The sequence below is a fragment of the Phragmites australis genome, chromosome 6, assembly GCF_958298935.1.
Source record: "Phragmites australis chromosome 6, lpPhrAust1.1, whole genome shotgun sequence".
NCBI lineage: Eukaryota > Viridiplantae > Streptophyta > Magnoliopsida > Poales > Poaceae > Phragmites > Phragmites australis.
Window position 1 is genome coordinate 44,750,534 of NC_084926.1, and position 25,409 is coordinate 44,775,942.

At 46.6% G+C, this 25,409-nt stretch overlaps 3 protein-coding genes across 7 annotated transcripts; 1 reads left to right on the forward strand and 2 right to left on the reverse strand.

The window, feature by feature from the left end:
- Positions 1 to 7,147: 7,147 nt before the first annotated feature.
- LOC133922817 (metallocarboxypeptidase A-like protein TRV_02598) lies at positions 7,148 to 12,424 on the reverse strand. Of its 3 annotated transcripts, XM_062368310.1 has the most exons (12): positions 12,102 to 12,424; positions 11,316 to 11,373; positions 11,104 to 11,214; positions 10,672 to 10,809; positions 10,031 to 10,100; positions 9,894 to 9,949; positions 8,990 to 9,115; positions 8,312 to 8,451; positions 8,087 to 8,159; positions 7,929 to 8,003; positions 7,555 to 7,840; positions 7,148 to 7,455 (listed from the first exon to the last, which is right to left on the reverse strand). In XM_062368310.1, exons 1-12 carry the CDS (start codon positions 12,230 to 12,232, stop codon positions 7,439 to 7,441), a joined length of 1,281 nt encoding a protein of 426 aa, XP_062224294.1. In that variant the 5' UTR covers positions 12,233 to 12,424; the 3' UTR covers positions 7,148 to 7,438. The 3 variants fall into 3 exon arrangements, with proteins under 3 accessions (XP_062224294.1, XP_062224293.1, XP_062224295.1); XM_062368309.1 differs by having other exon boundaries at positions 7,148 to 7,840; positions 12,102 to 12,421; XM_062368311.1 differs by lacking the exon at positions 12,102 to 12,424 and adding an exon at positions 11,668 to 12,083 and having other exon boundaries at positions 7,148 to 7,840.
- A 217-nt stretch (positions 12,425 to 12,641) lies between these two features.
- On the reverse strand, positions 12,642 to 15,027 carry LOC133922816 (butanoate--CoA ligase AAE1-like). The gene is made up of 2 exons (XM_062368308.1): positions 14,662 to 15,027; positions 12,642 to 14,374 (listed from the first exon to the last, which is right to left on the reverse strand). The coding sequence occupies exons 1-2, from the start codon at positions 14,878 to 14,880 to the stop codon at positions 12,845 to 12,847; spliced, it is 1,749 nt and encodes a 582-aa protein (XP_062224292.1). The 5' UTR covers positions 14,881 to 15,027; the 3' UTR covers positions 12,642 to 12,844.
- A 3,681-nt stretch (positions 15,028 to 18,708) lies between these two features.
- On the forward strand, positions 18,709 to 23,586 carry LOC133922818 (AUGMIN subunit 4-like). 3 transcript variants are annotated; one of them, XM_062368312.1, is made up of 13 exons: positions 18,713 to 18,940; positions 19,026 to 19,073; positions 19,153 to 19,242; positions 19,477 to 19,830; positions 20,075 to 20,222; positions 20,310 to 20,355; positions 20,594 to 20,687; positions 20,800 to 20,871; positions 20,990 to 21,048; positions 21,129 to 21,197; positions 22,478 to 22,529; positions 23,153 to 23,230; positions 23,305 to 23,586. In XM_062368312.1, exons 1-13 carry the CDS (start codon positions 18,806 to 18,808, stop codon positions 23,380 to 23,382), a joined length of 1,323 nt encoding a protein of 440 aa, XP_062224296.1. In that variant the 5' UTR covers positions 18,713 to 18,805; the 3' UTR covers positions 23,383 to 23,586. The 3 variants fall into 3 exon arrangements, with proteins under 3 accessions (XP_062224297.1, XP_062224296.1, XP_062224298.1); XM_062368314.1 differs by having other exon boundaries at positions 18,715 to 18,940; positions 20,075 to 20,174; positions 23,305 to 23,585; XM_062368313.1 differs by lacking the exons at positions 22,478 to 22,529; positions 23,153 to 23,230; positions 23,305 to 23,586 and adding an exon at positions 21,632 to 21,938 and having other exon boundaries at positions 18,709 to 18,940.
- Positions 23,587 to 25,409: the final 1,823 nt, after the last annotated feature.

Below are 25,409 nucleotides of genomic sequence, written 5' to 3' on the forward strand. Positions count from 1 at the left end.
GACGGAGACGTCCTCTTCCCAGCGCTTGATTTCTTCCCTGATCTTCCGGAGGTCGTCTTCCCAGCGCTGGAGGTCGGCGCGCGTCTTCTCGTCCGTGCCCTCCCGGCGGGCCAGCTCGGCTTGCCGCTCCTCCGCAGCCTCCTCCCGGGCTGCGACTGCCGCCTCCCTCTCCTGCGCCTGCCCCATCCTGGCAAGGGCCTCGGCAGCTTGTTGCCTCGACGCCTCGGCCAAGCGGGCGGCGTCTTCTCGTTCCCGCGCGGCCTCTGCCCGCGCGGTCTTCAAAGTCTCTCGTTCCCGCGCGGCTTCTGCGCGGATGTCTTCTAGGAGTTTCTGCTCCCGCGCGGCTGCCGCACGGGCCTCCTCTCGGGCGCCCGCCAGCTGCGCCTTCTCCAGTGCCAGGCGGGCGCACTCGGCTTCGAGCTCCCCCTCCTTGGCCTTCACCACTGCGCCCAGTTGCCCGACTGCTGCTTGGACGCCTTTAATGGCGGCCAGGAAGGGATCGGCAGACCGGCCGGGCACTGCGGGCGCCCAGGCTTCTCCGCGCGATGCCTCCAGGGGGGCCGAGCTCTCCGCCGGGCCTTGCGCCGCCATCCGCCCCGGGCTCTGCCTGCCCGGGGTAGGCTCCACCGGAGCCAAAGTCTCGGACGGCGGCCGCGTTCCCGCATCGGCCGCCCTGTCCACCGGCCCCGGCAGAACATCCGCCTCCACCGTTATCCGCCCCGGGCTCTCCGCGCCCGGGGTAGGTTCCGCCGGCACCCTTCTTTCGGCTGCCACCTCCGCCTCTCTCCCAGGGGCCGCCACGTCGATTGGCACCTCCGCTGATCCTACGCCGGCCTCCGCCGTCGCAGCGGGCAGGCTCGGCTCTGGCTCCGGCGCCCTCTCTCTCTCCGTCACAACAGCGCCTGCAGCTGGCCTGCGGGAGACAAGTGAAGGTTGTCAAAACTTAGTTCGGGCCGAAAATGCCCATGGAAAGGCGAGAAAGAAGACTCACCGATACCGCCATTTGGCCGCTGGGAGTCTGATGTCTGGGTCCGGTGCCGTCGGTCCGGACTCCTCCCGCCGCCTCTTCCGCTGGGGGCTCGGCTGAGCCACTACGCAGGCCACGGGCGCCGTCGTGCGAACCTCGGGTGCCGCCGGACGGGTCTCGGTCTCCGCCGTGCAGGTCGCAGGCGTCGATGCAGGCCCCATCCGCACCAGGCGCGGCTCCAGCACCGGAAATGCCGCCGCTGCCGTCGGCGACGGCGGAGAATCCGGCACTAGGATCAAGGCCCGGGGTCGTTTTCCCCGGTCTCCCGGCGCCAACTCTTCAACAACTTCAGTGGCGCCCTCCTCTCCGGCACGGCGGCTGCTGCTTGCGGCGGCCCCGTCGCCAGCCCGCGCCGAACTACCAGCGACCTCCTCGCCAAGAAGTTCCTCCAGGCCGGGGAGGTCGGAGGCCTCGGGACTCCGGCTTCGTGGCCGGTCCACGGGCCCCTGGGCATCGAACTCCGGCAGCCCCGCCATGATGGCCACCCGGTTGGGATTGGCGCAGAGCGCCATCTCCGGCCACGGGAGCTCCGCCCGGCTCATGTCCTCCGTCCCGGTGATCACTCGGGTCATCCCTCGCAGCTCCGCCTGCCCCAGATCCCAGCTCGCGCCAATCTGGGTCCTGGTGATGTCCTCCGGCCCGGTGTAGAACCAGCTTGGTCGGGCCCGCTCTCGCAAGGGTGCCAACCGACGACGCAGAAAGTCCACAACCACCATGACTGAGGTCAGCCCGCCCTCGCGCAGTTCCAAGATGCGCTCTAGCACCGGCTTCAGTCTCGCATCTTCTGGCGGCGGCGCCTCCCACGTCGACCGCCGAGGTTCCGCCGCCCTCTCTGGCAATTCGAGGCGCTCGTGGGGGTCGATGTCGACGAAGAACCAGTCCCGCCGCCACTCCTCCCACTTGCTGCGCAGAACCTGGGGAACATAATGATCCCCCAGGCCTTCCCGGAGCCGAAGGTTGCAGCACCCCGCGACGTCCGCCGTGGAGTACCCCCTCTTCTTCCCCACCGGCCGGAGAACGAAGAAATGGCGAAGCAGCGTCGCCGACGGCATCACCCCCACGAACATTTCGCAGAGATGCGCGAAGACCGCCAACGCCACGACGGAATTGGGGCTTAGGTGCGCCATTTGTATGCCGTACGTCTCCAAAACTTGCAGAAAGAAGGCGGAGAACGGCGGCACTAGCCCCGCCGCCACGAAAGAGGTGAAGAGAACGGTCCGCCCAGGGACGGTCGTCGCCGGCGTCAGAGTCGCCGGCCTCACCACCACGGCACCTTCCTGACCCTCCGGTACCAACAGCTTCCTAATCTTCTCCGCCGCCTCCTCGTTCCTCAGACGAGACTCCGGCAAGATGCTGTCCGAAGTCCTATCCCGGCGTCCTCCTCCAACCCTCGTCATCTCAACAGGGTGGAAGGTGTTTGTTGGTGGAGAAGTGGGAGGAGAGAGAATGCTCCGGTCGCCTGGGATTTTCCTTAGGGCTTCGGAGCACCAAGAAGGCAGGAGCGCAAGTGCAAGAGAGCGTAAAAAGGGGAAACGGACCGATCCGTTCCCCCTTTTATATCTCAAAATTCGAAAACTGCCGCCCCAGACGGTTCGCTCGGCGAAGCGTCGCCTCGATCGACGCAACTGTCAGACGAATCTCCCGACGATCGCACGATGTCAGCGGTTGCCAGGCGTATTTTCCTCGATCTGCGCGGCGACCGCGCGTGCCGCCCGTATGGTTATCATACCCTTCGGAAGTTGTGTGGACACGCGTCCACTCATTTTCCCGTTGGAACGTACTTGAGGTCTAGGTCCGCAAGGGCCACCTCTCGAAAGCTTACCATATGGCGTCCGCGCTAGCCTTGGCCTCGGTCGCGACGAAGGGCCCATTCGCAGTCTCCGTCCCATCGCCTACCAACGGGCCCGGGGGCTACTGTCGGTGTATTCAGAACCAGGGGTCCCTAAGTCCCGAGGCCAGGCCGGCTATCCACCACATGTCACCACCCTGCGAGGTAAGAAAAAGCTAAGTCCCGGGAGAAGGTGCTCGGGGCCGCCGCCTCTGGTTCCCGAGCACCCTAGTTCCCCGATGATCTGCAGGGTCCAAATACTAAGACCAAAGTGCTCGGGAGAGAGTGCTCGGGGCTACACGTGGCAGCCCCCGAGGACTCGGTGCCCCGAAGGTCCCACCGGACTCGGTGCCCCGAAGGTTCGCGCAAGATCATTCAACGACCCGAAGGGTCCCGTCGTCAGGGTGTCATCCAGTCAAAGGCCCAATGCCGCATTTAATAGGCACGCGCGGTCTGACATCCTGACATCCTGACATTCTCAGCTGCCCACGCCCCAGTGTCAGACCCTGCCATGCACTAGCAGGGGGCCGTGGGTCCATTAAATGCACGGGTCCCGTCCCGTTTTTATCCAGATGCCTCGGGATAACGTTGCCAGAATCGAAGCACTCCGCCTGCCACCCTGCCCTGGCAGAAGAACAAGACAGGGTGGGCGCACTGGGCACCTCTGAGGCTGACCGGTGGGCCCCTTTTAGGGCGCCCCAAGGCTTCCGCAGCGACTGGTGGTCGAATGCGCGCCGCATTTCTCCACCGCCCCTGTCACTTCGCCAAAATGAAATGATTACGCCTTTCTCCGTGGCACCTTGGCATTCGTGTCCCCTCTTTCCCATTCAGGATATGTTGAGGTCGGCGCGCCTATAAAAGGAAAGGATGGAGAACACTAAAGGAAAGGAAAAAAAAGCCTTTGACCACCAGACGACCAACAATCTCCGACGAACCAGGCCAAAGATAGATCGACAGACACTCGAACCAGCTCGAGTTAAGCTAGAACATAAGAGCCTCAAGCTCTTTGTAAACAGCTCTCCCCTTAGAACCAGATACCTCCTTGAAGAATTCTCTTCAAGGATAAATATAGTGTTCATACAGGAGTAGGGTGTTACGCCTCCGTGCGGCCCGAACCTGTCTAAAACCCGGCGTACCCACTTTTTCTTGCATTAGGGTGATCGTCTCCCGCCAGCCATCGCATTTATTTCCGTTCCCGCTTATTTCCCAAACAAGCTTTTCCAGGATCATCCCCCCGGCCGAATCTCTAAAAAGGGGTCTCTCGGGATCCCTGCGACAGGAGTTCACTCTCCGACAGAATCATTTGCCACAACAAGACTTTAATTCTAAGGGGGAGTATACAGCTCCAAATATCCTTAGCACTCTTGCTGGATACACCCTCAAATGTGAAAAATCTATACAAAGATTTAACGGTAAATATCCTTAATTTATCCAGAGCCCTAAGGACTTCATCATCTTCCTCATTGAAGGTGCATCTAGCCCCTAAGTATGATTTTATTAATTAATGATAATATATATAGACTAACAATTATGTTGAGAATTGTCAGTAGGTTGTTCCATAGGTGATACATGGATTTATTGAGAAATGTCATGTGATCAAGAGAAATACATCAAGATGAATAAGCTCTAGATGATGCTCGGGTAAGTTGTGATAATACCTATAGACTAACAATTATATTGAGAATTGTTAGTAGATTATTTCATAGGAGATGTATAAGTGATAAAACATGGATTCGCTAAAGAATGTCATGAGATCAAAAGATATGCATCGAGATCAATTGAGCTCTAAGTGATGCTCATGTGATGAAGAAGAACCTAGAGAGGAAGAGACCTCGGAGTTTGAAGATGGTCTTAAGAATATTCACAATAAGCGTGAAGATCAAAGTTACGTATGGAGATCAAGTAACTAAAGGTATGTAATTATCAATTGAATTTTATGGACTAATATATGCGCTATGTGCTTGAGAGTAAGTTGAGGTTAGGTTTCATATGAAGGCAAATATTGAATTGAGATATTCAATATGCCGAGTTGGAAGAACAAGATCAAGATAAGCTTAATAACATCTTGTGTGCTTGATGCTTGCGGTTCATACCTTGGTGGTAAACTGGATGAAGATGGTGTGAAAAAGAAAAGTCTTCCATGCTTGATGTATGGAAAGCAATTAAGTGAACTTCATCAAACTTCCGAAAGATCAAGAGATGATCGAGATGAGAAGTGAGGATGAACATCATCATCAAGTATAAGTGAATAATTGATGACAAGCCTAAAAGAAGCATCAAGACTTGGATGATGTGTTCGTCAAGTCCAAAGGGATAACTAGATTAAGGCAAAGGTATAAAATGTAGGGTATTTTCTTTTACTGATCAATGGTGATTAGAGAAGAGAAATGACCAGATTGATAGGATAAATATTGTACTATTAAGAGGAGTCTAGACGATTGCTTAAGTTTTTACCATGTATTGATAAGCTCAATCTTGCATATACATACTCTCTTTGTTATGATGTTATAGTTTGCAAATGAGTTTTGCAAATAGCTCAAGTTTATGTTCCTAATCCGTATAACATGTCACTAAGTTTACAAATATGTTCTGCAAGTTATTATAGTGAATGCTTTAACCCTTGGTCGCATGAACCTCTATATTGCAAATTCGTTTTGCAAAAGATTATTCATGCAGTTTTCATTGTGGTGGATCTTTCAACTATATTCAATGTGTTTGAGATCAAACAATCAGTTGGCATGCATAGCCTTCTGAATAAGCTTTTCGTAGAGTCTAAGAACACCTAAATCGGATATCGGGTTAGAAAGTTCTCTCGTTTCTCTAAGTGTCAGATGTATTGGTCACTGAGTGGCGGTCTGATCGCTAAGAACTCCGATCTGACTGCCAAGATGGCTGGTCTAACTATTAGAGCTTGTAGAGAACTTTCATCTCTCTGAAACAGGTGGCAATCTGATCGCCAAGGTGCACGGTTTGACTGCCAGGGAAGTCTTGACAAGAAATTTCCATGTGTCATGTATTTGACTTTGAGAAGCTAACGCCAAGTGTCATCTGATCCAGAACAATTTTTCTAGATCCATTTGACAAGTATAAGCATTTATTCATGATCAAAGTATTTAGAATGCTAATATCTCCATAATTTTTGGGCCGACATTTGACCATACAGTATTTGTTCACATTCTTAGCTCCCCTCTATAAAAATCTTGACCTTATAGTGTCTATCTTGCCATGAGCACCGGCAAGCATGTGGTAAAAGCATATAGTGTAAATAGGAAGGTTGTTTAGACAAGAATTTATCAAGATCAACATGCCCTTGATATCAGTTTCTTGCCTCTCCAAGGATCAAGTCTATTAAGCATTTTGGTAAGAATCCTACAGAAAGCAGTCAACTCTAAATGATGATTATAAATAGTGATATTCAGATATTTGAAAGGAAGATGTCTTGACTGATAGTTCAACATATTTATTACATTTTCTTATAGAAGTTGATATTTAAATCAGATAGCCACTCGAAACAATATAATGATTTTTAGATTAAGGATTGAGCTGTCAGATTTATTTATCATTAAAATAGTATTATCAGTATATTAAATATGGATGATCTCTGAGCAGCAGATGACTAACAAAACTTTGGACGAGACCCCTATTCCTTACATTTTTCCATTAAAGTGTTAAGCACATCTGTTGCAATATTAAAAAGAACAGGAGACGGGGTTCTTTGTCTTAAGCCTGGATAGGTTCTGAATCGATTAGGGGGTTCTGAAATCAGTACCCGTGATCCGTGTTAGGGGATTTGCCACCTGCCATGCCCATGGCGGCTCCGAGCACCACGAAGGCACGAACCCGCCCGCCTTGGTGCTCAGACCGCCTCCACTTCATGACACACCGGCCAGAGCTCTGGTTTCTCCATCCCAAAACCCCCGCCCGCATTCGAGAGAGAAGAAGGGAGGAGACGAGAAAGGTGGACGCGGCGGCGGCGGCAAAGGACTTGGACACTGCGAGCTCCGGTTCAGGCGTTGTGCGTCGCAACGGCGACCGTGCCAGCGTGGCCAACGATGCCATGGCCGACGCCCTCCAGTCCCTCCTCCGATCCCCTCCCCTCGGTGGCGAGTTGGGATTGAATTGGGAATCGCTGTTTTAATGTTACACTTACCTTGAAGGTTCCCCTAATTTGCATACATAATTGTCAGTAACATCTTAACATCTCAGATATGTGGAGCTTAAAATCGAAATCTGATTATTTTTGTGACTGTTCATGCGTAGCCATCACAATTTCCCATACAACTCATCGCAAATCGTTCGAATAGTGGGATATTACATTAAATAATGTCAAAAAATCAACCTTCACATCCAGTATTTGTGCACCAACCTTCAAAAGGTTAATCTATGCACTAAAAAAACCTATATGGACAATTTTACAACTTACAGTTACAATTTTTTAATGATAAAGCAAATCATTTGACATTCTACTAGCAGCTAACTAAACAGAAGCTGTGAAATACCATTCTGATCCTACCAGCCTCATCAATGACCAAATCTATCGATCTCCAAGTGGCAGAGCGCAGAAGTTCGTCGCGTTGAATGTTTCAAGCGTTTTGTTCATCTGAGGCAACAAATGGTGATCACTCTTGCCATACGAAACTCAACTGAACAGGGAGCTCCAATCAATGCTTTCTTGGCATTCAAGGATCAAAGACGTTACCTGAGTCTCTGTGTCTGTTCTTTGATATCCTTGAGCAGAACATGAACATCAACAAGAATGTAGATAACATAAATAGCCTAAAGTACGTTCTTAGCTCCTGCATTCCGAGGTCAAGACCTTCCAGTTTCCTCCTTTCACGGTCACTCTTCCGTGATACACTCTGCTCTCCCCCGACATGGACCCAATTATCCAGTGTGCCTTGTGATACTAACTGGGCATCCTGCAGGTTTCGCAATCCTTCCTCGAAAAGGATGAGAAACGCCATACACCACTTGTTGATGACTCTCTGGTGAGGGAAAAATAGTGGTGATCAGACAGAAACAGCGCCACTAGGAACATGTAGAAACAAGGATGCTAGATTTAGATTTGCGTACGTCAAAGGTTGTCTTGTCAACAGGATTGAACATTTTGAAGCAATCGTTGCTAGATGCTGTCTCATCTCCATATATCTGAATATAGCGAAGTGAGCTTAGTCCTATTGTGTCTATATAGCTTCGTGCTACTCCAAATAGATAAATAGATTTTAACTGACCTCAAAGGTGAATGGTATTGGCACCTTTGCAATGTCATACATGTAATCAGTCGTAGTCCCATGTGCAAGATACCTGGTAAGTGAAAGGGGTAAAAAAGCGTGAATATGCTTACTTTGTTGAAGCCTTAGCATAATAATCCAGTTTACAGAACATTAGGGGTGACAAACAACAAAGGACTGAAAGTTACAGAACGAAAAATATGAGAACTTGTTAGATTGACATACCCAACAGCTCCACCCCCTGAACCAACTAGGCAGCTATCTTGGAAATGGCGATGGTTCAAATTCTCTAAAACTGACCTCATCAAATGAGCAGATGCTCCGTTTGGTGTGGTATTCTTGTGGTCATATGGCATAAATAAGGCCTGCGGTTGAAAGAAGCAAATATCAAATAAGTGAAACAGACATGGATTAGTGGTATCTAGACATATGTCAGTAGGGTTCTGTACAACTATGAGGAATATGTTTCTCTTTCTATGATAGATTTTACCTTTTCATTATTTTTACGAGTTTGTTCTTTAAAAGACGCTTTTACTCGAAGTGTACATCGTAGCACTCCATAAACAATGCAAAGAAACCAGACATCATAGCACTTCATGTTCATGCTAGGTATATATCATCTGCCAGAACCAGATAATATATCCATACACCTATTGTTTGCCACATTTATAAATGGAAAAAGGTATGGTACTCATATATATCATGTTTTTTATGCTATCTTCCAGCACAATTTATGACACACTAGCACATGCGACCACATGATAATAAGGAATGTTGTATGACATAGTTCGAGCAAGTTAAAAAGTATAAAATTTAATAATCAAGATTTGCATATTGCCAAGATGGCAAACATCCTTAAAAGTAGCTTCTTTCCAGAAGGGTCATACAGAAGAGTTGCATTACCTCCATTCCCGAATGTACATTCACCCAAATATGAGGTTTAAATGACCTGGATAGTTCCCTCATGATCTGGGCTTCAGGCTCGCTAAAAGGAGCAATACCAGGATTCTCCTCATATGGGTCATAGTCCTATAATACAGGAAAATGTACACAAAGCTTAAAAGATTGACACTATGCATATTCACAGAACTCTGATTGGACCTAGAAAACCAACAAGGAAAATGTATGATAAAATCATGATAATGAACCGTACTATATAAAAGTGCACTTGATGAAAATCCACAAAACATTTGCAGAACTCTCATTACCTGGCCCAACAATGACCAAGAAATGTGCACAGTAACGCATGATCAACGTCTATTCACCCAAGTCTATAAAAGATCTAACCCGTTACTCAAATTAATGCTCCTAGCCTCCTAGATGTTAATCAACCTAGCTTTCCAAGGGCAATGTTATGGCATATTTGATATGAAAACACAAGTCCATCTGGTAGTTCTACAAAATCACCAAAACATTCACAAAAAAGAAAATTGCAATTCTGATCATTGAACCCAACCATGACCAAGGAATATATACAGTAATGCATGGACAAAATCTATTACTACAAGCCAATATGGATCTTAGTTTTTACTCAAAATTAACATTCCTAGATGTCAATCAACCTAGCTTCTTTTTTTTTTCTCGAATGAATCAACCTAGCTTTTCAAGGGCAATGCTATGGTATGTTTGATAGGAATTGCATTAATTCATTAAGTAACTCCACAGAAACATAAAACATGGAGATTCACACAAAAACACCATTAGTTAAGATTCAATTTAAGATGTATATTAATAGAACCAACAAACAGCTGACATCAAAAGGAATCAGGTTTTGCTGTGCACGATGAGAGACTACCGCGACACTAACCTTTTCTTTCTTTCCCCAATCAACACTCCAATTTCTATTAAGATCTACTCCTCTTCCTGCAAAAGAAAATAGATATAAAAAGAATTAGCATAGAATTTGCTTCATGGGATTGATTTGTAACAAAAGAAAATAATCACCATTTCTCCTATCACAAAGTTCGCCTGCTTCAACACGTTTGCGACCATTGAAATTTTCCATTGGCACCATCTAAAAGACAAACATTCAAGAAACATATGATTATACCTCCTTAATTCAAGACTGATTCTTTAGTAATGCAAAACAGAAGTAATAAAACACAAAATAGGGAGAAAAGCATTACTAAAAAGGGTGATACTAAAAATGCCATGCAATTACAACCTTGGATTTCGCAGGCAAAATCCAATTCGTCTAACCTAGAATAATATCATGATTATCATGATTATCATTTACATAAAGCATTGAGGAAACACCTTTACAGCCACGATACTGGCCATCAGGTCTTCTATCCTGGCTATACTTAGAGTGCATAATGGCAGTTAACCATATCACACTAATATTTGAACATTCCGATTAGAATAAATGTAGCTCAGGATCACAGAGCTGGCATTAGAGCAATACACTAAAATAATACGCCTGGTATATATCGACCCAGGTACCTTTTCAAAGCAACGATCACCATCAACATTATGCTAGTGCATGGCAGAACAAAGGGCACATTAGCGAAATGTGTTCCATGAAATTCCTTAAAGTTCTGTAAATCAAGAGCTGAAAATATAAAATAAGTTGTGAAAGGACTTACTTTGATCACAATATTCTCCAGCATTTTCTCAAAGGATGATAGATCCACACCGGCAATCTTACGCTTGTCCGTTAAAATATAGAGAAGATGTAATGCAACCTCAGAGGTAATAAGTTCTCTGCCATGCTGCCCAAAGCTCTGGAAGACAATTAACCTTTCTGTCAAAACTGCAACATATCAATAATTTAATTTGCAAACCACCATGCAAATACTTTGAAAAGATATGTATTTCTTAGTTTTATTTTATTTCATGTTGTGAGCCCTCCCAACTGAGGTGAGGAGGTGGGAAATTATTTGGACCAAGCGTTTGAATTTGATATCGAGATATTGGATTAATCAGTTAGTGCAACTGGTAGAGTGAGGCATAATGATGCATATGATTCTGGGGGTGGAGAGGGGGAGACAGTGAGGAAATTTTGGTTGGAAACTAACCAGAAGGACATGAACCTTTGAGCCATTATCCACGCTCTCCTTCACGTGATTAAAAGTAACAACAAACAGCTCTGCAGAATACCCTTTGTTGCTTGCTCTTATAGTGTCCATCTGCAACACATCATTGATAAGTGAATAAGGGAGCCTACTGGGAACAAAGCAAACTGACCAATTGGTAGCTACAACTGGACAAGAATAGGCAAACAACTCACACTCAATTTATTTGAATGCCGAGCAACCAAAGCCTTGATATCACGCAGAAGAGAATCACTAGCAAGAAAAGAAAGAAAAACAGTTACCATGCTATGCTATGAAGTAAAGGGTGACCATTGGGAATTCAATGCAGCAAACGACAATACAGGATGCTCGTTGTGCTGAGCGCTGACAAATTACGGAGACAATGTTTGAAGGAAAGCCCATACTAGTCACTGGGGTGCAATTTTCAATTTTCATTTTCAACTAGAGCTGTCAAACAAAACCGAAGGCTTGAGGACTCCTTATCACCAAATTGTGTGCATCTCAAGTAGTCAAGAAAAATTCGTCAGCGAGTGACAAGCCACTCACATACGTAGGTTGTAGCGGCGACATGATATAATACTGAATCATGCCATTTCTGCACAGCCACAGCTTCCAACCATCAGCTTGCTAAGAAGGAAAGGGGCTGACTTTGAATGTGGACCGGCACTGTATAGCGGGCATGCTTTTGTCAGGGTGAAGCGGGTGGTTCAATAAGGGGACCTTACAAATTACAATAACCAAACCCAAATTATGCGCAAGCGATAGTAAATCTCACGCGTGACCTGTGACGAATCCATCGTTTCACCTAGAGCTTGATGCACTGGCGAACTAGGCATTTGGTTGAGCAGAGCAGCGAGCCGGACAAATTGGGCAACTCCGCAGGTCGGAAAGAGATGGAACCGACGGAATTCGCGAGGTAGAAGCGCAGGTGAGATTTGTGCTGAACGGAGAGGCAAGAGGCCGTGGAAGAGCTGCCTCACCTGGAGTGGTAGAGGCCGCGCGAGATCGGGGTGCGGGCGGCCGAGATCTTGCCGCCGGTGGCGGCGGCCACGACGCCGAGGGCCATGGCCAGCAGGCGGAGAAGACGAGGAGGAGGGAGGGAGGCGGCCATCGCCGACGGCTCTTCCTCGCTTCCCCTTTCCCCTCTCTGAGTCGGAGACTCGTCGGCGGCGAGTCGCGCGCGCTCTCTCTCTCTTTCTACCTCGTCCTGTCTCCTCCTGTCGCTGTGTTTCACAGGAAGGATTTTCAGACAGATAGATACAAGTAGAGGGATTTATTTGTTAAATCTGGTAACAAATCACGGTCGTTAGTGGGGATTTAGCCTAGGCAGTTGTTCTGTTAATGTAAAAATCTCGATTTCGCTTAGAGAGTTATTCTGTTAATATAAAAATTATTAATTTCTTCCTTGAATGATGGTAACGCTCTTCGGGGGAAAAAACACTCAGATCGGATGGTGGAGTAGCAGTTACTGTATAGTGTGTGTGTGTGTGTTCTTTTGCGGGTACGGATAACGAGATAGCTGACACAGTTCAGAGGCCGCTGCTCAATTTTCAGATGCGGCTTATTTTTATTTCAACAAGATTTTACATATGATATGGGTACAGATGAGATGACATGAGCTGATGCACTCACATCATCACACCAATGGAGTTTGGAGTAGTAGTGATGAGATGATATGCATAGGCATAGCCGTGAATGAATCTGGATGACCTGGCAGTTGAGGTCAGAGCTTGCTGCTCCCTGAAACTCTCTGCTTGGCGCTGGAACGAGGGATGCTGCCCATGGCCTTGGCCTGCTCCCGGAGCGCGAACTTCTGCACCTTCCCCGTTGCCGTCTTGGGCAACTCAGCCACGATCACCACTGACCTCGGCGCCATGTAGTGCGGCAGCCGCGCCCGGCAGAAGGCCATCACCTCCTCCGCTGCCACGCTCTGGGCGCCGCCCTTGAGTGTCACGAATGCGCACGGCGTCTCGCCCCAGTACTCGTCCGGCCGCCCCACCACCGCGGCCTCCGCCACCGCTGGGTGCGCGAACAGCGCCGCCTCCACCTCGATCGTGCTGATGTTCTCCCCGCCTGAGATGATGATGTCCTTGGACCGGTCCCGGTCCAGGAGCTTAACGTACCCGTCGCCGTGCCGCACCGCCAGGTCACCCGACCGAAGCCACCCGCCGGCCATCGCCTCCGCCGTGGCGGCGGCGTCCTTGTAGTACCCGCTCATCACCGTGTTGCCCCGGAACATCACCTCCCCCATGGCGCGCCCGTCCGCGGGCACGCTCCGCATGGTCGCAGGGTCCTTCACGTCCACCTCCAGCCCCAGGAGGTGCAGCCCCTGCCGGGACTTGACCGCCGCGCGCTCCTCCGGCGGCAGTGCGTCCCACTCCGGCTTCCACGTGCACGCCGTCGCCGGGCCGTACGTCTCCGTCAGACCGTACGAGTGAATGACCAGGAAACCCAGCTCCTCCATCCGGAACAGCACCTGCGGCGGCGGCGGCGCGCCGCCGGTCATGACAGTGACCGGCCTCCCGCCGGGCAGCGGCCGCCGCTCATCAGCCGTGGCGTTCACGATCATGCTCAGCACCGTCGGCGCGCCGCCCATGTGCGTGACCCCGTGCCGCGCGATGCTGTCAAAGATGGCGGCCCCGGTGACCTTGCGGAGGCAGACGTTGGTGCCGCCCTGCGCCGCCACGCCCCACGTGAGGCACCACCCGTTGCAGTGGAACATGGGCACAGCCCACAGATACACCGACATCGCCGCCATGTCGTTCAGGAGCACGGCCGCGAGGCTGTTCAGGTACGCCCCACGGTGGCTATACACGACGCCCTTCGGCCTAGACGTCGTCCCTGAAGTGTAGTTCAGCGCGATTGGCTCGTTCTCGTCAGCTGGCCACCGGATCACGAAGTCCGGCGACCCACCAGTGCTGCTCAGGAGGGCCTCGTACTCGTAGTACTGATCGGCTCGAACAACTCCTGTTGGATTGGCACCGGCATCATGTGATGATTCGTCGAGAAGCTCTCTGATATACACCACAAGGGGAGGCCTGGCTCCGGCTTCAGACGCGAGCCGGAGAGCTTCTTGGGCAATGTCAAGCAGCGCGCAGTCAACGAAGACGACCTTGGCCTCCGAATGCTGCAGCAGCACGGACGCCATGGCGGCGTCAAGGCGCGAATTGAGCGCGCAGATCACGGCGCCGGCCATAGGAATCCCGAAGTGGAGCTCGCACACCGCAGGAATGTTTTGCGCGAACACAGCAACCTGCACAGTTCGCTCTCGTTACAGTTCATATCGACGGCACATAACTAAATCAGTCAATTGCTTAAACTTACTGACAAATTCCAGCATAGAGAAGTGAGAAAAGTTAGCAGTCAGATTTAGAACAAATAGCCTTCAAGCATTTCGTGGATCAGCCTCTGCATACTAGCTACTCGGCGGGGAAAAATCGATTTTTAAAGGTAAAAGACAATTCTTGGAGGGTGCAAGAAATGGCTGAATCTACTGCTACAGGTAGAGGGGGAGGACAAGAGCGGCGATCTCGCACTTACCACGTCGTGGAGCGCGACGCCGAGTCCGGCGAGGGCGGCGGCGAGGCGGAGGCATCGCCCTCGGGTCTCCCTCCAGGTGCGCGGCGCGTCGCGGCGGCCGGGGCCGAGGCCGGAGGCGACGATGGCGGGGCGGTCGGGGTAGACGAGCGCGGTGCGCTCGAGGAAGCTGATGGGCGTGAGAGGCGCGTGGTTGGCGGCGCACAGCACGGTGCCTTCCATGGCCGCGGCGCGCGCGTTGTCTCCGGCGGCGACTTGGGGATTCGGAGTGTGGAGAGAGAGGGTTGTACGAGTGATGTGAAGACTGAATAATTTGCACAGTATCGAGTGGAGCAGAGAGATGACGCCGAGTTGATGCGCACGATAAACTTGTAGAGATACGTGGTCATCACCTACAAACATGCAGCTGCTGCTTTAATAGTGTCATTGTCATCCAGCACTACTCCCGTCTCGTGGAAACGTGTAACCACTTAGGCCACATGGAGAATTCAGAAATACGTTTTTATTAACTCTCTCAAAAAAACACGTTTTTATTAGACATCTGGCCGTCTTTTCACGTCTCCGACGATATCATCCACCGCCAATGCTACCCTCACCGTACGGAATCACACCTCTTTATCAACTTCCTATTGCCTTTATTGTGTGGTGCGTTATATACATCGGTTTATTATATACTTTTTTTGGTCAATTTTTCTCCATATATAGTGGAATTATCACTAAGATTGTAGTTTATTATCACTAATATTCATAATTTTGCTATATAATGATGTGAATTGGTTGGTAGGAAATAAGGCTCTAAACGATGAAACACGACATATGCTGACACGAAGCCCAATTCTCCATCCCATACAGGTAGAAACCCTGACCCATGAAACCTAAAGCGTCACCCAGATGTCTATTAAGACCCGAGCTCATAGCTTTGCACGTAAGTCTTTTAAAATGTCCATCTAAAAGATCCTCGAAATTTAAATTATTCACACAATCCATGACAACATCATGTTATAGTGCAAATTCTAAGTCCAAGATGGCGTTTTCTAAAAATCCAATAAATAACTAATTTATCTCGTTGAGAGCTTCTATTTCCACAAATATAAGACGTGATTTGGATTTTAGAGCTAGGAGATATGGACCCTGCAATGGGTGTTACGCTGAGGAGTCTAAATCAAGACTGATCATCGTTCAATGCGTTTTTGGGTGCCAATATGATCTTAGTGAAAGTCAAAATGAACAAAGCTATAGATCTTTTCTATATCTATAATTTATAATCCGAATTCGTCCAATTTAGAGTCTGGATGCGGGAGATATCATTCTTGGAAGGGAGAGCTGCGAAAAAGAAAAGTCTGAAACCGACTTGAAAATATGTAAGGGCATATTTGTTTTTCATTATGATTCTAACGATCCAGATTTTAATTCTTATAATCTATAATCTAGATGGTTAGAACCTGGATTGTATAATCTAAAATAAATAATACTAGATTATTAGAATCTATCCATTCTCTCTCCCCTCCCCTTAGACTCGCTCTCTCCCTCCCAGAGTCTCTCTCTGCTTTCACCATTGGAGGCCGAAGAAGCAGCACGTTGTGGTGGGTTCTCAAGCATTTAGTTCGGTAAAGCAGCACGCTGTGGCAGAGTCTCCACGGGCGTGTAGTGCGGTGAAGCAACGCGCAGAGGACTTAGGGGCGTGTAGTCTGACGACGCAGCCCGTCTCGAAGGGCTCGATGGAGTGTAACCCAGAGATGTGGCTCGCATTGACGACAATGTTAGGGGCGTGTACTTCATGGACCCCGCGTTGCCGGCGGAGCTCAGTGATGTGTACTCCAGCAACACAGCGCATGGCAAGTAGCCAGAAGACAACGACGACAGGTAGCAGCACCGATCGCTGCTGAAGCCCATGACGAAGGAGCGGGAGCACGCAATCAATTGGCGATCTGCTTCACGACCGCAGCAGCGGAGCAGGAGACGCACGAGGTGAGCCGGTGGTCAAGGGAGGGCTTGAGCAGATGAGATGAGGAGTGGATCTAGACAACGTACAGGGGCATTGGCATTGGCATCCATGGTGGCGAGATCCGGAGCTCGATGCAACATTCGATGGGCTATGGGCAGCACAATGGCATCGCATTGATGATGACAGCGCGGGAGATAGTGCGGGTGAAAGAACGAAGGGAGAAAGAAACGAATTGTTATTTTGTAATGGCATGGTGGGTAAATATATGTCACAATCTACTGGAAGCAATATTTTCTAAAATTATAGATTGTGGCATAATCTGGTCCCATATTGTTGATTATGGATTGTAAAATCATCCTATTTGTTTTAAATTATGATTTTAAAAGCTAGAATCCATAATCAGAATTAAAAAAAACAAATATACCCCAAAACGGGTTGTAAGTTACTCCTATCAATATATTTCGTGTAAAAGTCAGTAGAGCAAGTCCAAAGTCACCTCTAAACTATAAATATAACCCCATGAGTGTCTCTAATTATACACCAATACATATTTTTGAGTTGAGATCTATAAACGGCGGCCTTGCGCCGCCAACTTAAGCCATATAGTCTAGTTGTCTAGTTTATTCTAGTTGGATAATCAGCCTAGCTAATTATAGTAGCTCTTGATTCAAGAATACTTTAATTAGGATCTAACTAGTCATGGTTCTAATTAGATCAAAGATCAAGAGCCAATTTTGATCGTCGTCAAGTACGCTTATGAATGTATTCATATTGTTTATATTGTGAAGATTGTTTTCCTTTGCTAGAGTATGATAGTATATGAAGATTGTTTTCCTTTGCTAGAGTATGATAGTATATGAAGATTGTTTTGCCTGCTAGAGTATGATAGCGTTCTTGTTTCTCTCTTGATCTTGGTTATTGTGATTATGCTTAATCGTTTCTCTAGTCTAGACTTGATGATTAGTTATGTAGATACGATCGTGGTGATTAGATCTATTAATCGAACTATCATGATAATTAAGATATGAGTTGAGCTATATATTTTTGACCAAACACTAATCATTCTTAAGCTCATATCTAACGAACAGCTGAGGTTACACATACCCTTGGTACGTGACACCTTATGAATGCGAATTATGAGAGCTTAGTAGTGATAATCGGGGGACAATAATAGAATTAAATATACTTAGCTTAGCAATGAAAAAAATTATCTTTTTGCTAGAACTACAACTAGTATACCAGGTTTGTGCATTATTAAATACTGGGCTAAAACTCGTAATTTTGGCTATAGGTTATGGGATATCGGCTCTTAGCCATTACTTTTCATTCATCGTTTCTTATATGCACTTGTGCTTAATGTAAATGTTTAACTTGTTAGATTATATAAAAACCATGTGGTTGTTTGTTGATCCTTGTAGATACGATAATCTTGAAATATTTCAGGTGAAAGGTTACAGACAACCTATGTGCTTGTGGTATTTATATTATATACACATAACTAATGTCAAAGCTATGATGCCAACCTGGTTGCCTGCCACACCATCCATAATGTGCACTGACCACCCTGCAAATCGTCTACGATCATCGTCGCTGCTAACCACTTTTCCTGATTTTGTGATTGACACCATTACAGTCACCGTTGGCGCTAGAAATATCTCTGCGATACCATATCCTACTTAAATCGCCATCAAGCGATGTCGTCAAAGAAGCAATAGCAATTATGATGCTGTTCCTTATGACATGGAACAATTATATGGAAGCCTTATGGAAATAGAGATGATCGGTAAAAGATTTAAGCACATATATACTACAGTATTTCCCAATAGAAAAACACAGAGAATTTAGACGTGTATTCTGTTGCCACATCATATGCCACCTCAGCATTCCTCCCCTCAGTTGGCCAGCTTCGGCCTCGTTTGGCAACCGGAAAAGAAGGGTGTGATAGAAAAAGAAAAATGAATAGAAAATTACGATAGAAAAGTGAAAATAAGTGAATAGCTAAGATTAAATTTTAAGTGCTCATTTATCTTTCCCACCTCTCTATCCTTCCTAAAATCCAAACGAGGCCGGCCGCGATCTCACCCGTCCATTTGCGGATCCAACGGCCACCAACCTACCGCGACCTCACAAGCCCACCCCCTCCAACACAAATCAAACGCTAACCAATTCGCCGTGACCATCCCTTCGCCGGCGACGCCCGCGATGTCTAATGCCGCCGCGGCGTCCCTCCCGCCGCCGCCGCCGGAGGTGGCGCACCTCGTGGAGCAGCTCCAGCGACACCATCTCGCCCCCGACTCCTCCCTCCTCTCCAACTCCGCCCACTCCGACCTCCTCCAGGTAGGTCGCACCCGCCACACCCCTTGCTCTCCGCTCCCCCGCCTACCACGCTTACCACTGCTTATCTGTATCTGTGCCGCCGCAGGCGCGCGAGGAGGTTGCAGCGGAGCGCGCGCTCTACCTCGAGGCCCTGGTGAGTCACCCCCGTCCGCTCGTCGGATCTGCATTTAGGGTTTGCTCGGGTTCTGATCAGATCTGGTGCAATGCGGTAGGCCGTGTACGCGGAGGCGGTGGCCATGGTGGAGGAGTACCATGCGGCAGGCGGCGCCGGCGCCGGCAAGAAGCTCAACTGCTCCCCACAGGTTCTGCTTCTCTCATGCTCCCTAGAAGCCCTCATATTTATTTGGTTAGTGCAGATAGAGCTTGATTTTTGAGCTGGGCACTAACTGATTAATAGATGGTGGAATTCCTTATTGTTGACTCCATTTATTTGGCATAGTAATAGGGAGGTTACAACAACAACAACAACAACAACAAATGGTATCTAGTGGCCTAGCTTACTCTGTCAGTTACTCAGTTCTGAACTTCTGATTCAGGTGTATGAGTCTTTGGAGCACCGTTTGGCTGTGGCGGAGGCAGCACAGAGGTTGAGGCTCCCACTGCTCTCGCAGGACGGGGAGGTGCATGAGGAGGAGATCGAAAAGCTGAGCACTTTATCAAGGAGCTCATTTGATAGTACTGTAACAAGTGCCACACCCAGTTCAAGTTCAATCTCAACAAGTTACAATAATTATAGCAGCACTGCTAGTGCGGTGACTGTTGGCGCTGTCCATAGTAGTGGTAGTTTGGAGCCATCTGAACCTGGGGTTGGTGGTGTTCCTGATCGTTTTCTTGGAATCACATCTGATTATCTCTATCAGGTGCAACAAGAGCAGCCAGCCATGTCTATGGTATGTATACTTGAACCTTTGCAAGCACAGTTAATTTTTTCCTAAGCGGCCAATTGATACCTTATTTGATTTGATGGATGTAACTCTTATATGTTCCTTGTAAAAATGTGAACATATTTAGTGATTGCTATTAACTGTGATGAGTTTTATCCTTTTGGTCAAAGAGTCAAGAAATGTAATTGTTGATCCTATCAAATATTGGTTGTTTGAACTTTTAAAGCATCTACGTTGGTATGCATTGCAGGACATGGTCGATTATCAGAGAACTTTGGCTAGGGAGATTGAGGCCCGATTGGAAGCCAAGTGTGATGCTTTAGCTGATCTATTTGCTATGGACGAAAGGGGTCAATTTTCATCCTCCCTTCCTCTTTATATTATGCAATATATCTTGGGTAGCTCAATTTAAGAAAACATAACACAATCTGAATTCTTCTTTTGGGAATTATTCTGTCTCAGCTTAACATTTAAATTTGCTGCAGATTCATCGTCAATCAGTCAAATTTCAAGTGCCAGGCTTCCAGAAAGGTTATTTTTTCTGTCTTTACATTTTGCCTCAGATTGTTTGGAGCACATTTTTTTAGTATTAATAGCATCTTATCATCCCTTCTCTGGGGCAAACTCATCCATTTACGTAGCTAACTTATCTTGGTGGCAATGCCCATTTTCCATCTTGTTTGGAATTAAAGAGTAATGGGGAGCCTGTGATAGATTGAATGGGAGTCTGTAATAAAAATTTCTCATTTTTTCTCTTCTCCTTTGATAGGGTGAAGTTAATAATCGAAGAGATAGAAAAGGAAGAGGCACTTCTACTGGAGGATCTTTCTTCGATGGACAGGAAATTTGCTGAACATTATAATGTATGTGTGTAGTTGTTGTCTAATTGCCTAAAGTTTTTAGCAGTTATCCCACTTTATCTTAGCACTAATTCTTTCTCCTGACCTGTTACTTATGGTTCTCAAAATTCGAAAGGTCCTGGAGCAAATTCTTGCTGTGCTTATACAGTTCGTTAAAGACAAGAAATTGGAACATCAGCATCAATACGTAAGCCTTCTCATCTTCATTTTTGTGGTGCCACATCTTTGAAGAAAACATGGAATCTCTTCATATTGTTACTATTATTTGTTCAAGTGCTTAAGCTGGCCCTTTTATTGGCTAACAGGATGATATGAAGAAGACCTGGCTTGTCAAAAGGTGTCGGACAATGAATGCTAAACTAAGGTTGGCACCCGCATCTGTGACCATAGTATGACAGATGTTGATCTATACTCTGTTAACATAACTGATTCGTTTGGCTCTAGCTATCTGGAGCATCATCTCCTGCGTGACACCTACACCAAGGAAACAGTACCAGCACTACACAGGATCAGGTAAAGTTGTCTTAATCGTTCTCTAAAGTCAACTAGTGGCTTGCACGCGCCCTTGCGAGCGGAGAGCTTGCGTTACGCTAAGGTTGTGGCTGGCTCAAAACTTTATCACGACCAGTGCGTGTATAGCCTATTTTCTAAAGTCCACTTTCACATTTTGCTAGGCCCTGGCCGAGGCTTAGCCAAGGTCGTTGTAATTGGCACGTTTCTACCCCTCTCTTAATACAATGATGTGCAGCTCTCTTGTGTATTCAAGAAAAAAAGAGAGCATACACTTACGAGCAATAAGGGGCTTTAATAACTGAAGTAGAATATTGTGTAGATATACAAAGATAACTAGCTTGCACTGATTATATTGGTTGGATGTTAAAGCCTATGTATGACCCGTACATGATCTTTGCTTCACTATTGTATAATATAGAACCTGTATGGTGCAGTAAAATGGTATCATGTTCAAACACCGCAGAAGTAAACCATACATCGGAAGCACCTCCGATACTGTCAGTAGAATGTGAAAGGAGTGATGCAAGCACTATAACATTTCCTTCTTCGATGAAAAAAACTTTGGAGTGCCACTCAGCAGCCTACAGGACACATGCAATACAGCAAGTGATTAGCTAAAAGAGCAGAACAGAAAGGGCTGATATCTGTCATATCTGTCATGGGGTGACGGCAGGAGGGCAGGCGAGGTGGTGCGGAACGGGGAGGAGGCAGCGGCGGTCAGGGGAGGTGGCAGTGGCGGTGGCGTGGGGAGGAGGGTAGAGCGGTGCGAGGGAATGAGGCGCGGAGTCGGGCAGTGCACCACGGGGAGAAAGGTGGTCGGGAGGGGCGGCGGCATGAGGGAAGGCAAGGCGGCCCGGAATGGGGAGGAGGTGGCGGCAGCAGTGGCAGTGGTGTGGAGAGGAGAGGAGAGCATAGCGGCACGAGGGAATGAGGCACGGGAAGGGAGACGGGGCGTCGGGCTAGGGAAACGAGGAGAGGAGACGAAAGGAGTCCGGAGCATAGATATTTTCATCCTTGTGAACGAAGCGTCGGCACGTGGACAGCCTAGCGTCGGCACGTCGGCACGTGGAGCGCTCCGCGGGCCCCACACCACTAGGATCGAATGGTAAAAGAAAATTTTACCGACGTGGACCGCGCGGATGGCCGTTGAGCCCCGCGGCTTTCATATATAGTAATGTGTTAGTTAAGTAGCACCTATTGTTCTCAATATGGATTTGATATGTTGAGTGCCCTTTTGTTTTCAACACAGAACGTTCTTAACATATTCACCGTTTTTGCAGGAAGTATCTTGTAGAGGCGACGAAAGAAGCATCCAATTCTTATAATGAAGCGGTAGGATACATTTTCCTTACTTATAGTTTTTCAATTGTTTGGTCCGAAATAGCCAAAGATTATCAAAATTCTGCATGATTGATCACACAATTTCCACAAAATTTGGCTAGAGCTCATAAAGAGTAGTACTGTATGAATCACAATAGCCAATAGCTAGCAGCCTCTTGTGAGTGACAAAAGAATGATCTGAGGAACTAAGTGATACCTTGAGGGTGTATGAAGGGGCCAACATCAGAGGCACCAGTAGTACAGTAATATTGATTTAGTGTACAAAGTCCAGCTTAGCAAGATTGAATGGTGCAGATATGTTTTGAATGCTGATATCAGAGTCCAGCTTGTTTTTTTTTTGAAGGGGAACAGAGTCCAGCTTGTTGATTATTTTCTTTATCTTGGGATGCGTTGAAAATCTGACATGTTTAATTCATCTTACCCAAGAGCCACCTAGAGGGTATTCTAGAAATAGGCATATAATATTCAGATGTTACCACTTTTAACTGCATGTATAGAGAAATAATGTGGATGCCATCTTTCAGTAACCATTGCACATGAAAAGAAATTATGAAATCTAGTATTCACTCCCCATCATCTAAAAGTTTGGTATGATATTTTTGGTTTTGTGTCAGATTTCACGATTACGTGAGTATCAGGGTGTAGATCCGCATTTCGATGTAATTGCAAGGCAGTACCACGAGATTGTAAAGGTAATCTGGCTCAATTTTGTTGCATTTAATTGCCATATGTTTGATGGATCTTTGCTAACCTAGTCGAGCTGCAGAAACTGGAGGGCATGCAGTGGACAATTCACCAGGTGGAAATGGATCTGAAACCTCACCATGATCACGCAGCCATCTGAAACCCATTTTTTCGTGGAGACAATGTTTGTCCCCGAAATTCCGTTGATGTAAGTTTGTTGGTGCTGTCTTGTGATTGACTTGACGTTTTGTTGCTCCAGACCTATCAAGGCGGATAGCAAATAGCATCTTATGTAAAGTTTCACTCGAACACCCAATGTATATGGAGACTGCTTGAACTTTTTGCCCAGAAGAATTGTGTTTGTGGAAGCAGTCTGTTCGTTCGATTAAAAGTTTATCGTACAATCGTCAATATATAATTTTTTCATTCTATGCCAATCATGCATTTACCAGGTGGAAAATAAACAGAAGAGAACTGTAAAGAGTATATGCCTATATGCCTGTTGCATTCAACAATGTAGACCAATATACCTATTAAATCTGAGTTTTAAAATCTTCACAAGGTTGTAACCGATCGTATAAATAGCATTACAGACAGCATAATCTGACTCACCCAAACATTACAGACCGCATAATCTGACTCACCCAAACATCGTTTATATAGGGTTGTAACATTCTGAAAGGGGTTGTTATACTACATAAAATTATATATGAACTCTATAGAAAGAAATTAAATGGAGTAGTTTTAAAAATTAATTTTGAGAAGGTTTACGACAAAATCAAATGAACTTTTTTGCTACAGAGCCTTCAGATGAAAGGTTTCTTATCGAAATGATGCTCATACGTGAAATGTTTCATATCTGGAGGAAGTTTTCTCACCGAAATGGTGCTCTTGGGTAAAACGTTTCATATCTGGAGGAAGTGTAGCCATAAAAATGAATGATTCAACTGATCGGTTCTTCCAAACCAAAAAAGATCTGTGTCAGGGGATCTCTTATCGTCGATCCTTTTAACATTGTCGTTGACATGTTTGCAACCTTGATTGATAGAGCAAACAAAGTAGATCAAGTAAATGGATTAGTTTCCCATCTTGTTCAGAGGGGTCCTTCGATTCTCCAATATACGGATGATACAATCATCTTTATGTATCATGACTTAGAAAAGAGCCAGAAACTTGAAACACATTCTCTGCATATTCGAGCAATTATCTAGCTAAGATCAATTTTTATAAGAGCGATATGTTCTATTTTGGAGAAGCAAAAGATAGTGTAAGCTAGTACGAAGAAATTTTCGAATATACCAAGAGTAAATTCCCTTTGCGTTATTTGGGAATACCTATTCATGCAAACTCCGAAACTCAGATTACAAGGGTGTTGAGGAGAAATTTGAAAAAAGATTGAGTAGTTGGATGAATAAGTACTTATCTTCGGAAGGTAGATTTGTCCTCCTCAACTCTGTGCTTAGTAGTCTCCCAATTTATATGATGTCTTTCTTTCTGATCCCTCGCGGAGTTCTCAAAAGGCAGTCGTTCCATATTCTTTTGGTAGAATGACAATCACAAAAAGAATCAGCTAGTAAAATGGAGTGTCCTCTGTCAACCTAAAGATCATGGGGTTAAGGGTCAAAATCTCGATGCTCAAAACAACGCTCTTCTTTGTAAATGGCTTTACAAATTAGTTTTAGAGAAAGGGATGTAGCAGAACCTTCTTCACAATAAATATTTGGGCTCAAAACCTCTTTCACAAGTTAGCTGGAACACTGGTGATTCATATTTCTGGGCAGGCTTGATGAGGGTGAAGTGTCATCTTTTCCGCTTTGGTACTTCATAGTTAAAGATGGCTTAGAGAATAGGTTTTGGAAAGATATTTGATTTGGTAACTCGGCCCTGAGCATCTACTATCCTGATCTTTACAACATAGCTCGTAAGAAATAAGAGATAGTAGTCAATGTTTTACAATTATTTCCACCAAACATTGCCTTCCACCGAAATCTGAGTGGTCCTAAGCTGATAGCGTGGAGCGACATGCTCTCTCGCCTTATCAGCATCAACCTTATATTAGAGCTGGATGAGTTTCGGTGGAAGCTGACCAAATGTGGCAGGTTCTCGGTTTGGTCTCTATACCGTGCTCTTATTAATAACGATGAACCTCAAAGGAAAAAAAAATCTAGAAGATTAAAATGCCTTTAA

Excerpts from the sequence above, each read along its gene's own strand:
- LOC133922818 (XM_062368312.1), top strand. The coding sequence starts at position 18,806 with ATGTCTAATGCCGCCGCGGCGTCCCTCCCGCCGCCGCCGCCGGAGGTG. Across the intron at positions 19,074-19,152 it reads CGCTCTACCTCGAGGCCCTG|GCCGTGTACGCGGAGGCGGT; the intron begins GTGAGTCACCCC and ends GCAATGCGGTAG. Across the intron at positions 20,872-20,989 it reads TGGAACATCAGCATCAATAC|GATGATATGAAGAAGACCTG; the intron begins GTAAGCCTTCTC and ends ATTGGCTAACAG.
- LOC133922816 (XM_062368308.1), bottom strand. The coding sequence starts at position 14,880 with ATGGAAGGCACCGTGCTGTGCGCCGCCAACCACGCGCCTCTCACGCCC. Across the intron at positions 14,375-14,661 it reads GCGTCGCGCTCCACGACGTG|GTTGCTGTGTTCGCGCAAAA; the intron begins GTAAGTGCGAGA and ends CGAACTGTGCAG.
- LOC133922817 (XM_062368309.1), bottom strand. The coding sequence starts at position 12,232 with ATGGCCGCCTCCCTCCCTCCTCCTCGTCTTCTCCGCCTGCTGGCCATG. Across the intron at positions 8,452-8,989 it reads ATGTACATTCGGGAATGGAG|GCCTTATTTATGCCATATGA; the intron begins GTAATGCAACTC and ends TTTCAACCGCAG. Across the intron at positions 8,004-8,086 it reads CAATACCATTCACCTTTGAG|ATATATGGAGATGAGACAGC; the intron begins GTCAGTTAAAAT and ends CGCTATATTCAG.